Below are 16,950 nucleotides of genomic sequence, written 5' to 3' on the forward strand. Positions count from 1 at the left end.
CAGGGAGGAAAGGAAATGGGATCAAGAAAAAGAACTTAAGCAATCTCCCAGTGTGACAAAGAAGTTAAACTTCCTTAAATATCAAGAAGGGATATGTGGGTATCTGTTAGATGATTTCTCTCTTCGTTCTGTTTGAAATTTCATTTAACTAAAAACATATATAATCTTTGGTTTTGAATGTCTTGTATGTGACATTGAAACTAAGCAAGATACAAACAATGTGAAACAGTGATTATCTTAATTTGAATTCTTCTAGTTTTTCTACTTTTTAATCTAAACTATTAAATATCCTTTAGATAATTGAGTAAAATATAAGGATTTAAAACTGTGGTGTCCACTTCACCTGGAATAGAGGCCAGGAGTCATTACTCACTAATTGGTGGACCTTGACCAAGTCACATAGCCTCTCAATACCTTGTTTTCTCATCTGTAAAGTTGACATGGTAATTTTAGCTTCTGAATAGAGTTGTTGTAGAGAACAGATTAGAAACTACATGTTTAAGGGGCGCCTGGGTGGCTCAGTGGATTAAGCGTCAGATTCTTGGTTTCAGCGCAGGTTGTGATCTCGCGGTCATGGGATTGAGCCCCATGTCAGGCTCTGCGCTTGGCATGGAATCTGCTTCAGATTCTCTCTCCCTCTCTCTCAAATAAATAAAATCTTTAGGAAAAGAAACTACATGTGTAAGTGCTAAAAAAGATGCCCAACACATGCTAAACACTAATAAGTAGATTAACAAAACAACAGTCATACCTAATGAGTTATTTGGATTTACACTCATTTTACAAAAGTTTGATAAAGATTTCCATTGTTTTTACAAAAATTATTTTTGAATCCCAATCAAAGATTCTAATTTGCTGCTGAGTGCTTGTCAACTTTAAGGATGCAAAGATCAGCTACAGTAAATTCACATAGATATACTAACTTTTAGAAAAATAAAAATTAAAACTTCAAAGAAATGCTTCCTGGGCCAATGTTCATGTTAATTCTGAGGAGGAAATTACAGTATTTGTACCATAAACGGTATCTTGAATGAAGAATGAAAAGGGACCATATTCTTAGGACATGAGTCATAATTCCTTAAGTTAAAATATGGTTGTGTACACATTATTAATTTATTTCTTTATCCTTGCTACTTTGTTTCCTTTTTCTTCTACTGCTGGACAAATTGGAGCATTATTGTGGTTTCAAAAAGACTCAAGCCAGAGATTAGCCTGCTCTTTACAGCCTTATCCATCTTGTTTTCGCAGAGTCAGAAGGGCCCACGCTCATAATTCGCCATATTGTGGCTATGCACACTTCTCAGTGTTTCACTGCCCATGCATTTTATGGCTAATGGACTACCTATAAAAAAAGGTCATTTATCAGTGCAACTGTGAATCCATTTTCTTTGCCAAATTTGGCTAGGCTAAAATTTTTCAGTCACCAGCAGTTTAGCAATGGGTTTTTTAAGTGTTATTGTTGTTACTTAAAAGCAAGCTGGTTATAAATTTGAAACCAATAAAGTAAAATGCATAAAATCTTTAATTTGTATTCTCATTCCTAACAGTATAACATTCAGGCTTATCCAACAACAGTGGTTTTCAACCAGTCCAATGTTCATGAATATGAAGGACATCACTCTGCTGAACAGATCTTGGAATTCATAGAGGTATTTAAAATTAATTTATAGTATTGTAAATTACAGAGGTAAATTATTTTTAAATGGTTTTTGGTTTTGTGTTGTTTTGTTTATTATTATTTCCCCAGTGAAGCTAACATTTTTGTTAGTATTACCCGATCATGGTAGATTGAAGCTTTATTAAAGCAGCATTTGGAGCAAGTGAGCTTTTAGGGAGGTTGAGCAGTATCTCCAATCAGACTCTCAGGAAAATAGAATAATAGGCTTTCCATTAATAATTAAAGGATCATTTCCAAACCAATCATTGATTCTGGAACAGAACTATATGGCCTGTGTAGACATCTGGACACCTCTTAGAACTTTTTGTCCCATTTACTGTCACCTTAAATAAAGTTGCCTCTGTTCCCTACCTAAGATGATTTTAACGATACATAGAAATAAGAAAAAAATATACCTTGATTTAAGAAGGTTGATGGGCAAAGCCCAAATTAACAAGGAATAATTTCTTCCTTTTTAAAATAATTCACTACAGATTATCTTTTAAACATCCATAAGTATCTTTTGATTATTCAGAAATAGGAACTTTTCTAAGTGACAACAATTTGCCAAGAATATAGGAACACCTTTTTATATCTGTTATAATGAACGTTATATTCTCTTTAGGATCTTATGAATCCTTCAGTGATCTCCCTGACACCCACCACTTTCAATGAACTAGTTAAACAGAGAAAACATGATGAAGTGTGGATGGTTGATTTCTATTCTCCGTGGTGTCATCCATGTCAAGTCCTAATGCCAGAATGGAAAAGAATGGCCCGGGTATAGTAGTTTATTTTAAATCTTAAAATGTAGCATGAATGTGTATTTAGCAGAACTATTTTGAAACTGAGATGAACCCACCTTCTAGATTGTCACTTACAACAGTTCTCATTATACCAGTTAGATTTCAACTCTGTTTCTGTCTGGTTGGGTGAATGGTATAATCTACCTTTTTTTTTTTTTCCTGTGTCACTTGCTTGGTACGTATCTGACCAAATTTCTGCCCAAGTTGACCCAAAAATCCCTTTATTTTCTATATAAATAGACAGTGTTATAAATCATGAAAGATTGGAAAAAAGTTACTTAGAGAATGGAAAATGAAATCACTGTTTTATATTTCTAAGAAAAAGTGAACAAACCAAAGAGTTAAAAGTGATTTCTAGTATCTTAACATTTAAGATAATGCAATTTTGTGTCCCTTTCAGTAAAATTTTAAAATTTGGGCATGATTCAATGTGCTGCAATGTAGGTCTCTATTTGAAAAATAACTTTGAAATACCATTGCAGAGACCTTCATTAGTTCCTTGTTTCTGACACTAAATTTTAGAGATACCTAATTTTCCCCCCACATAGAACATGAATGAAATCTGTTGTTGAATCTGTAATAATTGTAGTAAGGTCTTAACTCCAACTACAATTGCAGTTCATTACTGTAAGTGTTCTATTATGTTTGAAACCCTTAATTTGGTGAAAATGACTGATAAATAATAAGCATCTCACAGTAATAAATTTTCTATTGTAAATATAAATAGTTATGGAGGTAATTTTATTCTAATCACTTTGATCTATTTATCTCCTCTTTTTCTCTTTTATAGACATTAACTGGACTGATCAATGTGGGCAGTATAGACTGCCAACAGTATCATTCTTTTTGTGCCCAAGAAAATGTTCGGAGATACCCTGAGATAAGATTTTTCCCCCCAAAATCAAATAAAGCTTATCAGTATCAGTAAGTGTTGCCTAAAATTTAAAGACATTTATTGTAACCATTTATTTAAACAGTTAAAATTTAAAAGTTATCTTAGGGGTTCCTGGCTGGTTCAGTCAGAAGAGCATGTGACTCTTGATCTTAGGGTCATGAGTTTGAGCCCCACGTTGGGTGTGGAGATTACTTAAATAAATAAATAAGCTTGTCTTAAAAAGTTAACTAAATAAAAGTTAACCCAACAAATATTTTTTGGGAGCCCACCATGTTTTAAGATCGTGTGCTAATGAGAACCTCTGAAGATGAAAAAAGAATTGAATGATCCCAGTATTCATGAAGCTGGCACGCTAGTATAGAAGAAGAGAAACAGAGGAAGTACTAACATTTAGTAAGTCAGTATTTGGTTTCAGGTACTATACTAGATCCTTTGCTCATGTTATTCCCACTAGTCCTCACATATACCCTGAGAAATAAGAATTATTGCCCTTCCTCCTATACAGATACATAAACTGATTAACAGACCTTAAGTCACACAGCTGCTAAGGTTTGTAATTGAGGATTCAGCCCCAGTCTGTGTCAGTGCCCATCCTGTTTCTATAACACCACACAGCATTTGAGGTAGTAAACTCAAGTGCAAGGTAGAATATAAGGAATATTATTTAAAAGGTAAAACTGAGCCATGGATTGCATAGGAGGAAAGGATTACAGCTGTAAGAGGAAATCATGAAAGGCTGCATTTATGAGGTGGCTTTTGAAATGCATCTTAAAAAGTACTTAGGAATTTGACGGACATAATGACCAGAGTAAAGATTCTGAAACTGAAGTCTTAGGCATTTGGAGTGTTACCATTCCCATGCGTCTATAGGAGATGTCCAGCGGGCAGCTAGACATTCACGGCTGTCTTGAGCACAAAAAAAAAACATCGAGACTAGAGAAAAATATATTTGGGAAGTCATGTAAGCAGCATTTATAGCTAGGTGTATCTGAGAAGGGAAATGGTATGTAGTCAATAAGTTAAACTTTTCAATTGCTGTAGAGAGATGGTTTTCTGAACATACCCAATAATAGAAAATAGTACTTACAACTTAAATATTTTTTTCTTCTTTCAGTAGTTACAATGGTTGGAATAGAGATGCTTATTCCCTGAGAATTTGGGGTCTAGGGTGAGTAATCAAAATATGCATCATTGTATAAAATAGATTCAGTGCTATTTACCTTCCTCTTATGTCTGTAGTTACAGGCTGTAGCATTTTACATTACTTAGTAAAGAATTACAATTTACCAAGATAACTTGGAAGTCATTTTTAACTTAGAAACTTCTGCAATATTATATTTTAGATGTTTGCTTTGGTTTCATATAATGAAAAGTAATTTTGATCCCTTGCCACAGATTTTTACCTCAAGCATCCATAGATCTAACGCCTCAGACTTTCAATGAAAAAGTTATACAAGGGAAAAATCATTGGGTGGTTGATTTCTATGCTCCTTGGTGTGGACCTTGTCAAAATTTTGCTCCAGAGTTTGAGCTCTTGGCTAGGGTAAGTCTTGTCTGTCTACTTAGATAAGTTGTATGCATGTTTTAATAATTAGATAAAATAACAGTTATTTAGGGCGCCTGGGTGGCTCAGTCGATTGAGCGTCTGCCTTTGGCTCAGGTCATGATTCCAGGGTCCTAGGATTGAGCCCCATGTCCGGTTCTCTGCTCAGTGGGAAGCCTGCTTCTCCCTCTCCCTCTGCCTGCCACCCCCCAGCTTGTACTCTCTCTCTCTGTCAAAGAAATAAATAAAATCTTTAAAAAAATAAATAAGTTATTTAAAAATTAGATAAAATGATTATATCTAATTATATTTTAAATACAATTCTCTTAAAAGTTTTCTGTGAATTTTTTAAAACTCCATTTCATTGGGGCGCCTGGGTGGCTCAGTCGTTAAGCGTCTGCCTTCGGCTCAGGTCATGATCCCGGGGTCCTGGGATCGAGCCCCACATCGGGCTCCCTGCTCCGGGGAAGCCTGCTTCTCCCTCTCCCACTCCCCCCTGCTTGTGTTCCCTCTCTCGCTGTGTTTCTCTCTATCAAATAAATTTAAAATCTTAAAAAAAAAATATGTGAAGCTTGCTTCTCCCTCTCCGACTCCCCCTGCTTGTGTGTTCCCTCTCTCGCTGTGTCTCTCTCTGTCAAATAAATAAATAAATAATCTTTTAAAAAAAAACTCCATTTCATTTCTATGACTATAATCTTCGCACATTTCTTCCTTCTTTATTAATGCTGTTAGCTGAAATCTCTATCTTGATTGAGGACTCATCTACCTAACCGGAACAGCCAGACACCTCACTTCTTCTGCTTGTTCCCTTTTTCTTTCCTTTACTCATCTGATGGCCTGGCAAGCGGCAGTCCTATCAGTTCTGTCTCCTACATGCCTTTCCAATCTGTCATCTCCTCTCCATCTGCTCTGCTAGCCTCTCTGTTCAAGCCCTCATCATCTCATCTAGACATGTGTGCCTTTGAACTAGTCTCATGTTTCAGTTATGCCCTGATCATCTTTCTGAAATACTCCTTTCTCAGGCTTCCTGTGAACAAGTTTCTGGACTTGCATCCTTGGTTGCAGGTCTGCGATGGGACCCTTCATACCTCTTCAGCTTTCTCTCTGTCCCACCCCACACCTTACAGTTCAGGCAAAACAAAGTACTTCAGATTTGTTGAACAAATACGTGCTGTTCCCTCTCTCTAAAATGCCTTTTCCTTACCTTGGGCATCTGGATCTTTTTCTCCTTATCCTACAAAACCCAGCTTCAGTTGGCACTTCTGTGTTCACTGTCCTTCTCATTCAGTTCACTTTGATATCTTGTACTCCATTGGTGTACTTACACGATGGATGTTAAATACTTATTTAGTTACCGGTCTCCTCCATAAGACTGAGCTTCTTGAGGGCAAGTTTTACAGGTCTTGTCCAACTCAGTAAATGCTTATAAAACTTAACTGAATGCATAAGCTGAATGCAGTCTGAGTTTTTGTTGTTTCTGTCACCACCATCCTGCTCATTAGTTAATCCAGATTGTTAGCTTCCTTGCTTCGAGGAGCTTTGCCATGGGCTATAAAACACTCACTAGAATGAGAAAGCTCCAGTTTCACCAGCCTAAAACAAAACCTAAAATCCCAAGCCATCGAGATTTCTTTAGCAAAGGGATTTCAGAGCTCCCCGGAGTCGTAAAAGATTATTTTAGTTCTTGGATTGTCCTTCAAATAAAAGGTCATTCATTTTCCACTTACTAGATCTTCTCCTCTTATGCTTCCTTTTTCTCTAGTAATTCTAACAAAATGTTTTTGCTCCCTTTGTATTTAGCTTATTTTGTAATGCAACCGTATCTTGAATATAGCAGAAAGTTATTCAGTATGAAAAAGATCATAGCCTGAAGAGCAAGTCCAAGGTCTGATAGAGAGGGACTGGAGGCTATAGGTGTAGCTGTCAGCCTTCCACAAAACGAAGAATGGTTGCTACCTCAGCCTGTGAGCCAGAGAAAGGAAGAAGGCGGGTGAGGACAGAATCTGAGGTGTTTGTGGTGTGACGGACAAGGTGTGGGTACCAGGAAGGAGTTTTTCTTGATAAGATGAAGAGTTTATTTGCTCTGGAGAGGTGGTTCTGCGTAAATAGGTGTTTAAAGAGCCAATAAAAAGTTGGAAGCAGTCTTATTAGGATGGAAAGGATGAAAGTTTAAGTCTTTAAAATTACAAAGATTTGAAAATATTTCTATCATGTTGCTTTGTGGTTGCCAATATAGTCTATGCCACAGAGAATGGCAAACCATATTTCTCTCTTTTCAGATGATTAAAGGAAAAGTGAAAGCTGGAAAAGTAGACTGTCAGGCTTATGCTCAAACATGCCAGAAAGCTGGTATCAGAGCCTATCCAACTGTTAAATTTTTTCCCTACGAAAGAGCAAAGGTACGTACAAGGCCTTCCTATATGTGCCTTTCCTTTAGCAGACCAAGTTGAAAAGGTTTATTAGTCTGAATGTTTTTATTAGCTTTTTCTCCCTTTGTCATTTTTATTTGTATATGTGAAAAGAAGCTTCAGTAATATACATCAAGTGATTTTAAAAGGTTTTTCTGTCTCAGAGTTTATATGATCCACTGCCTTAAAATTTTTATACTCCTGAATTACAGAAACTACTGAAGAGACATACTAGTAGTAGTTTTCTGTGAGTGGAGAATTTAAGGTAATTATTTTCTATGAAGTTCTGTATTTCCTACTTTTAGAAAAATAGCTTATATTACCTTTATAATTATTTTTTCCGGGAAAGGAAAAAAATTAAAAGAATACTATCACAATATTTTTGAAATAGACCAGTACCAGAACATTTATCTCGAGAAATATTTATTAGTGATTTAGACTACAAAATAAAAGATAGGGTTCCTTGGTTTGGTTATAACTCCCTTCTCTAGGCCACTATGTTTTTTTTTCCCCCCCAAAAGAAAACTAGACATCTACTGATGGGTCTTAAAATTCAGATGATAACCCCTATGGTCATTTATATGCATATATCTTTCAACCAATATAATTGCTAACTGAAAGTACTCATGACTTTTGCTATCTTCCTGAGTAAAAGCATGACATTTTTGACAATAGAACTGTAATTAAATAAGGATTCGCCATGTATTCATGTTTTCTGGTAAAACATTTGAAATAAGTCATTTCAAATATTTTTATACTTTTTGAGAAAGAACTTCAGCTTAAGATCTCATGTTATTTATTAGAAATTATATTTTGGAGTTAAATAATGAAATTGGATGATGAATTTCAGAAGTCTAGTATTGTCATCTAGATTTTTCAGTGAAGGATTTTGATTTGTCAAAGAGGTTAATTCTGTCTTAAGAACAGCCTGGGGTAAGCAGAACTCAATGAGAGTAAAAGGAGCTTTACCAGTACCTGAATCTTCATTCCTTTGGAATCATTGACTCTACTTTGATTCTCAGAACAGCTGAGAAATGGGTGACGTAGATAGGGGTCTTCACTCAGAATGATGTTAGGGAAGTATCAATATAATGAGCAGTCACAGAATTAATCAGGCCATAGAAGGAGCTGTTTGAAAAGATGATGTTACCATGTGTTTAGAGAAGCCCAGAACACATTAGGACTCCAAATATCCCTGCCCAAACCAAGAGACGGGGTGGAAGACCAGGCCAGATTTGAAAACCAAAGCAGAACAATGATTGTGGTAAACAGCAGTACAAATCAGGTGGGCAGTAACACACAAAAACAAGATCCTAACATATAGTGTGGAGTTCCCACCAGGAAGAAGGAAATAAATGACTCCAGATCCAAGATAAACAAGCCTGATACATTGACCTGCCCCCTTCCCTGCTTTTCAACCACCTTCCTGCTGTGAGCAGATGAGAACCAGGAGACATATATTACTTTCCAGTGTTGTTGTTGATCAAGGTTTTAACTGTGCCTATGGTTTGTATTAGATTAGAATAATTTGGGTCCTTTTCTTTACAGTTTAGTCATTTTAAGGCAACTGGAGTTAGCAATACATTTTTTCCAAGGAATTGTTTCACATGTTCCCATAACAGTATTGTATTTAAGTAAATTATGAGTTCACTGCTTTTGCTATTTCCTTGAAGAAATTTGAGTTTCAAACATTCAGAACTTTTAAGGAATACTTAATCAAATTTCTTATATGGAAATGTCATGTTTTGATTAGATACCTAAAGATTATAAAAGGATTGTTTTTAATTTTAGAGAAGTATTTGGGGAGAGCAAATAGATGCCAGAGATGCAAAAGAGATTGCTACCTTAATATATGAAAAATTGAAAAATCTCCAAAATCATGGAAAGAGGGATAAGGTAAGGACTAAATCTAGAGCTGACTTTGGCAAACATTATCTATTCTTACTGTACATTGTATCTATCAATAAACAGGTACAATGGAAGCTTCAAAAAATAGTAAAGTTGAAGTTTCTTAATTTGGAAAACAGGACAATCAGAGTGTAGCCTGTATACACTGATAAGCTTAGAAATTTGGGCAAGTAAAACCATTTAACTCAAAATAGTAAACTATGGCCATAAATTATTTAAATTTTGTTCAAGTATAAATAAAGCATTGACTTGTTGGGAATAAATATACTGAAGCCTCATAAAATATTTTGTATAGCAAATTTTCTTCTGGTAGAGTCAGGATGTATTGGAACCATATTCATCTTTGCCCCTCCTTGAATTTTTATTTCTCAAGAGGCAGTGCAACCCATTTGCTATTCTGTGAAAGAACTGTTTTTCCCCCCTTTTTAAATCATTGTCATTCTAGGACATACTTACAAACAGACCAAAGAGTACTGGAGTGCTTTCTGAGTGGAATTTAATAAAATCACGCATGAGGTTTTTTGGATTCTTTCCCTATAAGGTGAAAGAAGGCCAAAAAAGAACACAGTTTCTGGAAAGGGCTAGAGCTGTCTGGCTTTATAGAACCATATTAGAACTGCAGACTCCAATATAGAATCCTTACATCCTGTAGTGAGAGTTATAAATCTTTATTTTCTTGGGTTTACAAAAATATTTTTCTGATGTTTTGACTATGTTAGCTTCTTCAAGAGGTTTTAGTGTGTCTCTTACCTCAAGTTAAACATTTGAAGTAGAAAATGTTATTAGTCATGAACCAGAATATCGTTAATTGAAATTAAGTTTAAAAACATACCAGTGTGACTATTTAAGTGCAATTAGTAGTATCTGCATGGACAGGTAAGAACTAAGAGATAGCCTTTTCCTTTCCATTGTTACAGTTAGGCAAGGTATATTTCATACGGTGATCCATTAATTATTTTTTAAAAGGTAAAATACTGTAAACTAATTAACATTTTAATAAAAATTCATACTTTTTCTTTCAATCACTTTTACATTATTGTAGGATGAACTTTAATGATGGTTGAAGATGGAGAAAAGGAATTCTAACAAATGACATCAGAAGACATCTTTTTAGGATGTTACTACGTTCTTGGTGGGAATAAATGAACATTATCTTGGACTTGTAATTGCACTGTCTGAATTCTGTACAACACTGGTATAAATGAAAGGTCTGCAAGCTTTTTCTGTAAAAGGCCAGATCATAAAGATTTTAGGTTTTATAGACCATATACAGTTGTCACATATTCTGTTTTTGTTTTGTTTACAACCCTTTAAAAAATGCAAAAACCATTCTTAGCTCAGGGCCATACACAAACAGGCCACAAGCCACATTCAGTTCCTGGGCCATAGATTACTGACCCCTGGAAATTATGTTAAGACTGGCTGGCTCAAACATGAGCCTGCTCTATTATGTACATACATGTCTAAGTTGTACAAAACTGGACTCTATTCCTTAAAGTTTTGTGGCTGGCCTGAAAAAGAAATAACTTGGTTTTAGTCACCTGTTCTAAATATTGGATGAAATGGATTCTGTTTCATTTAAAAAACACACTCAAGTTGTGGCAAACATACCGTATTTTCATGCTGTATTATAGTGAAGCGATTTTTCATTTTCTTTCCTTTGTAAAGGTTGAACTGATTTTAATTTTTCACAATTGAGAAAAATTTTTGTAACAATAAATAAACCCAGTAGATTTCTACAGCATCTAGAAATACCTGAGGAAAACAACATTTGTAGCTATTAACTGGGCACTATAGAGTATCCCAAATATATCAGGTATTTAGAGTTCTGTATTTTAAACATATGTGTTCATTTATTTTCTGAATTGCTTTCTTAAAAGTTTTACCCTGTGATAGTAATTGACTTTTGAAGTATTGCTCTAATATTTATGGTTTTGCCTTCTGGACTTTGTTTTGATACAGATCCTTTATTTACATTTGCCTTCTCCCCTCCCTCCACCCCCCATAGCTGTGGTTTTTCACTAGTCTGATTTCTTCATTATTCAAATCGGAAAAGTAACTTTGCAGTTTTGTTTCACTGTAGCTCATATTGACACTGCAGTTATTCCATTTATTAGTTTGCTGTTGAATGCTACCATTTTCAGACAAATATTGGCATAACTGAACTTATTTTTGTAAGAAAATCAAGTATATAAATCTAAGGATGGGATCTTTTCATTTCTCAGTTGTTCGGACTAAAAGAATCCAAAATTTTCCTTGCATCTAAACAAAACATGTCAACTTGTTTGTTGTTTGTTGTTTAGTTACAATTCAGAGTATATGGAATGGTAAAAACTCCAGTTGATCAAAAGAGGTCAGCAAATTGAAAAGTTATCCCAAAAACTTATTAGGATTATGCTTTATTATATTAGAAGAGTTTTATTTTTTTAATGTAACTTTATGTCCTTCCCAATATTTCCTCATAAAGATAATTATTTTATCACTGCAATATCTACAAAGACAAATTTTATTTTCAAGTCTAACCTTAATTCATATTCTCCCATTTTGCTTCAGTTGAATCCTTTCAGTCCTACTACCCTTGGATTCCAGTTCACTTATGTGGGCAGTTACAGACCAATTGCCACTTCTAACTTTAATACCACCTTTTTGAAATATGATTAGTAATGGCAAGTGCCTTTCATGTGTTAAATTTTCACTGCCTAGAAATCTCAAAATTGGCTTTCCACAATAATCCCAAAATGGAAGACCTAAAGAAGTCTTGGTAACTGTTTATTGAATTAATGTACCAATTATGCAAATACCACTCTGCTGGACACTGAAGCATATGTAGAAGGAATCCAAGGGTTGGGTTCCTGTCTCCCAAGTGTCTGTAATTCACAGGTCTGACACTGAACCCATAAATAGGTTTATAGGTACCTGTACTACTACCTATAAATACAATTCCAAACTTACTGAGAAACATTTTAGGCAGTAAAAAAAAAAAAAAAGTAAACATTATGTATCCTGTAACTTGGTCTAAGTATGTGCCTATGGAATTGGCTCTAAAACCAGGGCTACTGGGAGTTCTATTAAATATTTATCCTACAGTATCCAACTGGAGGCTATTTTCTGCAAAAATAACAGTGTCATTGAGTATCTCAAGAACAGCTGGCAGAATTAAAGGTTTTAACAGCCATGTAAGTGCAGTAGAGCACCTCTGAAGAGTGCCAGGTAAAACGTGCCATTTCTCTCAGCAACACCATTTTTGTGTGCAACTGCCCTTGGGTAACAGAGCACCATTTCTAGCAGACTAGAGAGTATTCTATCAGGCAACTGTATTTGAAAATTAGATATTTAAATATGTGGCTATATAAAACAATTTGGAGTTTGTGTTTCTGATATTAATGATGCTTACCTATTCCATTTTCCCAAATTTTATTTCAGATTTTTTATATCTTTTTTACTTAAGGTATATGATTAAGATAAAGGAAAATGAAATTATTTTTATATTGTAAAAGTTTTCTTTAAATTTATGCTTTGTTTTCTAACAGTGTTCAAAGCAGGAGTTTTAAGTACAGTTATCAGAATTGCTGTGTTGTTTCCTATGGGACACATTTACAAAGATACTTAGAATATGAAAAGTTTTAATGAGGTAATATTTTTCAGCCCTTTTAAGACAGATTTTTTTGTATAATTAGGCCATAGGTCTACCAAACTCAGATAAATGTCTTAAATTAGACATATTCAGTCCACCGTGACTGTTGTTAAATAGTACAAGGTTAACAAAATATATTTTAAATTTCCTGTAATGATTCCTATAATTGATTCTGAGGATGAGAAGAAAATAATCTTTCTAGTAGTATGCTACTTTACACATAAACTACAACTTTCAAATACACCTAAATTCCTCTGGTGAATAGCTTATTGTCAGTAAGAGTAATGAAAATTTAGGTTAGCCACCAGGCTAAGTAGAAATGTATTACTGATCATACACCAAAGTATTAGTGATTAACCACTTGAGTCTTTTTTATATTTAACACTAAATTTGCACTTAGGTTCTTATACTGTCACCCAATCCCCTTGTTAGCAGTTGGATCTATTTTGTGAGAAGTGACTAACCCAAATTATGGCTGCAGGCTAATGCCAGACTAGCCAATATGATATCTTGATCACTTGGTTACACTGGTCACTTGAATGCATTCCTTAGTACCTGCTGTCCTGTTAAAAAAGAGGTCAAAAACCTATTCAAAAAGATCTGTGCTAATGTGCACAAAAAAGTGTTCTATATTAACTACTGATAGAGAACTCTTTATTAAATAACTGCTATTCTAAACATTTTAATATTTTACATCCTCAAATTAAAAAAAAGGAATTGATTCCAGTAGAAGATGGTGAGAAAAGAGGCTCCTGAACTCAGCTCCTCCCATGGACACACTGAATCCACACCTGTGTACAAAACAATTCCCTCTAAAAGAAATCCAGACACTAGCCAAGTGACTCCTATCCATCAGGTTAATGAGAGAAACACCCACATTCGTGTGGGCAGAAGAAGCTATGACACACTCTCCTCATACACCCCATCCCCCAGTGCAATGCCACAACAACGAGGGAACTCACGAATGCCAACCAAGAATACACAGCAAAATTGTCCTTCAGAATTCGAGAGATAAGCAAAAGCTGAAGGAATTTATCACCACTAGACAAGCCTTACAAGGGATGTTAAAGGGACTTCTTCAAGCTGAAATGAAAGGGCATTAATTAGTAAATACAAAACATATGAAAGTATCAATCTCACTGGCCAAAGTAAATATATACCTAGATTCTGAATACTCTAATGTGATGCTGGTGGGTCCATCATTTATAAATCTATACTAAAGATTTAAATGTCACATCAGATACACAAAAGGAGAGTAAAGCAGTAAAGTTTTTATAGGAAAGTTAAATTATTAGCATAAATCAACTGATGGATTTAAAGATGTTCTATGTAAGATTCATGGTAACCACACAGCAAAACTTAAAATAGATGCACAAAAGCTAAAGAGAGTTGGGGCGCCTGGGTGGCTCAGTTCAGCATCTGCCTTCAGCTCGGGTTGTGATCTCAGGATCCTAGGATCAAGCCCCGCATCAGGCTCTCTGCTCAGCAGAGAGTCTGCTTCTCCCTGTCCCTCTGCTCTCCACCCTCTGCTTGTGCTCTCTCTCAAATAAATAAAATCTTAAAAAAAAAAAATAGAATTAAAGTGAATCACTACAGAAAATTATCAACTCACAAAGGAAGACTGCAAGAGAGGAAGAAATGAACAAGAGAACTATAAAACAGCCAGAGAACAATTATGAAACAATATTAGTAAGGCCTTGCCTATCAATAATTAAATGTAAATGAATTGAATTCTCCAATCAAAACACAGAATAGCTGGATGGATTGAAAAAAACAAGACCCAACTATATGCTGCCTACTAGAAACACTACCGTTTTAAGGACACACATAAGCTCAAGAATGAAGAGAAGGAAGCTGTTACAAGCGGAACCCAAAAGTTGATAAAGCTATACTTATCTGACAAAATATACTTTAAAACACAGACGGTAATAAATGACAAGGTCATTATATAATGATAAAGGGGTCAAGCAAGATGTAACACTTGTAAATGTTTATGCACCCAAATTAGGAGCACCTAAATAAATAGAGCAAATGTTAAAGAGTTAAAGGTAGAAATAGACAGCAATAAAATAATAGTAGGGTATAACAGTCCCCACCCACTTTCATCAATGGATAGATCAGACAGAAAAATCAAGACAGAAAACATTGGACTTAAACTACAAGTTAGACCAGATGAATAGACATTTACCACCCAAAAGCAGAGTAGACATTCTCAAATGGAACATTTTCCAGGTCAGGTCATATGTTAGGCCCAAAACAAGTTTTAGTAAATATGATATTTCATATTTCAAGTATCTTTTCTGACCATAATGGTATAAAATTAAAAATTACAAGAAGAAAACTAGAAAAATTATATATGTATGGAGATAAACATGCTATCAAACTATCAGTGGGTCAAACAAAAATGCCTTGAAACAAATGAAAATACAACATAGCAAATCCTATGGGATGCAGCAAAAGCAGTTCCAATATAAGTTTATAGTGATCAAAAATCTACATTAAGAAAAAGGAAAGCTCTGAGGAGAGGGGAAGATGGGAGCAGAGTAGGAGGACCCTAGGCTTGCTGTGTCCCACGAATACAACTAGATCACTATTGAATCATCCTAAATACCCTAGAAATCGATCTGAAGACTGGCAGAACAAACTCCACAACTAAAGGTAGAAAAGAGGCCACATCAAAGAAGGTTGGAAGTGCAGAGACACAGCTTGGGAGAGAGACAGATTGTGGCTGCTGCAATGGAGAGGGAGCCATAGTCCTGGAGAAGGGCAGGAGACGCACTAGCACACAGGGAAAGTGAATCCCCATAGTAATTGGCTTGGAAAGTGAGAAGATCCGAATTTCATGAGTTCTTAAAACCAGCGGGATTTAAAACCTTGATTATAAAGGTTAGCATGCTTGGCTCTGGGAGATCTTGGAGGACATTGGGGCTACTCTTGGAAAAAAGGAAGGACAAACAGCCCATGGACACACAATGTGGAAACAGCTAATGAAGAGCACAAAGGGCACACAGTGAGGTTAGTGTTCATCTTGAAGCACATCCCAGAGAGGCAGTATTCACAGAGAGATCTCTCTAGGAGCAAAGGAACTGGCAAAGCCATTTCCTTCACCCATCCCCTCAGCATAAGCACAGGGCCATCTGTGGGAACCAGCACAGCACCCACACTCACTACCTAACTTACACCATGACCTGTCACCTTCCCAGTCATGCTTACCTGAGTCCCAGCATGGGGGGGGCCTCCCCCAGAAGAATGGCCCAAACCCCTGCCAACACCACAATTTCTGAACCAGAAGTTTTCTGAGGCCTTGGATCGAGTAGTGGTGGTGACAGGTCTTGTTTCATGAACAGACAAGAGCACACCTAGTTAAAATGCACCACATTCAGGCCAAGGACCAAACACTACCTGTGACAGGCAAAGAGAGCCTCTGCAGACGACTGACCTGAAGGATAAAGTGGCCGGGGAACAACAGCAAGGCACATAGAGCATACACTGGAGATAATCCCCAAAGCAGCAGGCCCTGGAGAACAAAGGACACTACACTGCATGGCACTACAGGACCTATTCATAAAGCCATTGTCCTCAAGAACAGGAGACATGGCTGACTTACATTACACAGATAAACAGGCACAGAGACTTAGACAAAATGAGAACACAGAGGAATTCTTCCCAAATGAAAGAACAGGCTGGAGATCTAAATGAAACAGATGTAAGTAATGTACCTGATGGAAAATTTAAAGCAATGATCATAAAGATAATACCCAGATTTGGTAAAAGAGTGGAGAACATCAGTGAGACCATTAACACAGAGATAAGGAATAATAGAGCAGAGATAAAGGGCTCAATAAACAAAATGAGACACATGTTTAGTGGAAAGAACAGGCTAGAAGAAGCAGAAGAATGAATTAATGACCTAGAAAACAAAGTAATGGAAAGTAATTAAGCTGAACCAAAGAGAGAAAAATTATGCAAAACAAGAATATACAGAGGGAACTCAGTGACTCCATCAAATGTAGTGTTGTAGGAATTCAGAAGAAGAGAAAAGGGGGCAGATAATTTATTTGAAGAAATAATAGCTGATAACTTCCCTAATCTGGGGAAG

At 35.8% G+C, this 16,950-nt stretch overlaps 1 protein-coding gene across 4 annotated transcripts in view; it reads left to right on the top strand.

The window, feature by feature from the left end:
• DNAJC10 (DnaJ heat shock protein family (Hsp40) member C10) overlaps positions 1 to 10,376 on the top strand; it is a 53,257-nt gene extending 42,881 nt beyond the window's left edge. For all 4 annotated transcript variants that reach the window (XM_036072848.2, XM_036072853.2, XM_036072849.2 and 1 more), the window contains 8 exons: positions 1,548 to 1,649; positions 2,283 to 2,438; positions 3,254 to 3,387; positions 4,473 to 4,526; positions 4,754 to 4,901; positions 7,181 to 7,300; positions 9,101 to 9,205; positions 10,260 to 10,376. In XM_036072848.2, coding sequence (XP_035928741.1) covers positions 1,548 to 1,649; positions 2,283 to 2,438; positions 3,254 to 3,387; positions 4,473 to 4,526; positions 4,754 to 4,901; positions 7,181 to 7,300; positions 9,101 to 9,205; positions 10,260 to 10,271 — 831 coding nt within the window. In that variant the 3' untranslated portion in view covers positions 10,272 to 10,376. The remainder of the gene's footprint in view (positions 1 to 1,547; positions 1,650 to 2,282; positions 2,439 to 3,253; positions 3,388 to 4,472; positions 4,527 to 4,753; positions 4,902 to 7,180; positions 7,301 to 9,100; positions 9,206 to 10,259) is intronic.
• Positions 10,377 to 16,950: the final 6,574 nt, after the last annotated feature.

This window comes from Halichoerus grypus, chromosome 4 (genome assembly GCF_964656455.1).
Source record: "Halichoerus grypus chromosome 4, mHalGry1.hap1.1, whole genome shotgun sequence".
NCBI classification, from domain to species: Eukaryota; Metazoa; Chordata; class Mammalia; order Carnivora; family Phocidae; genus Halichoerus; species Halichoerus grypus.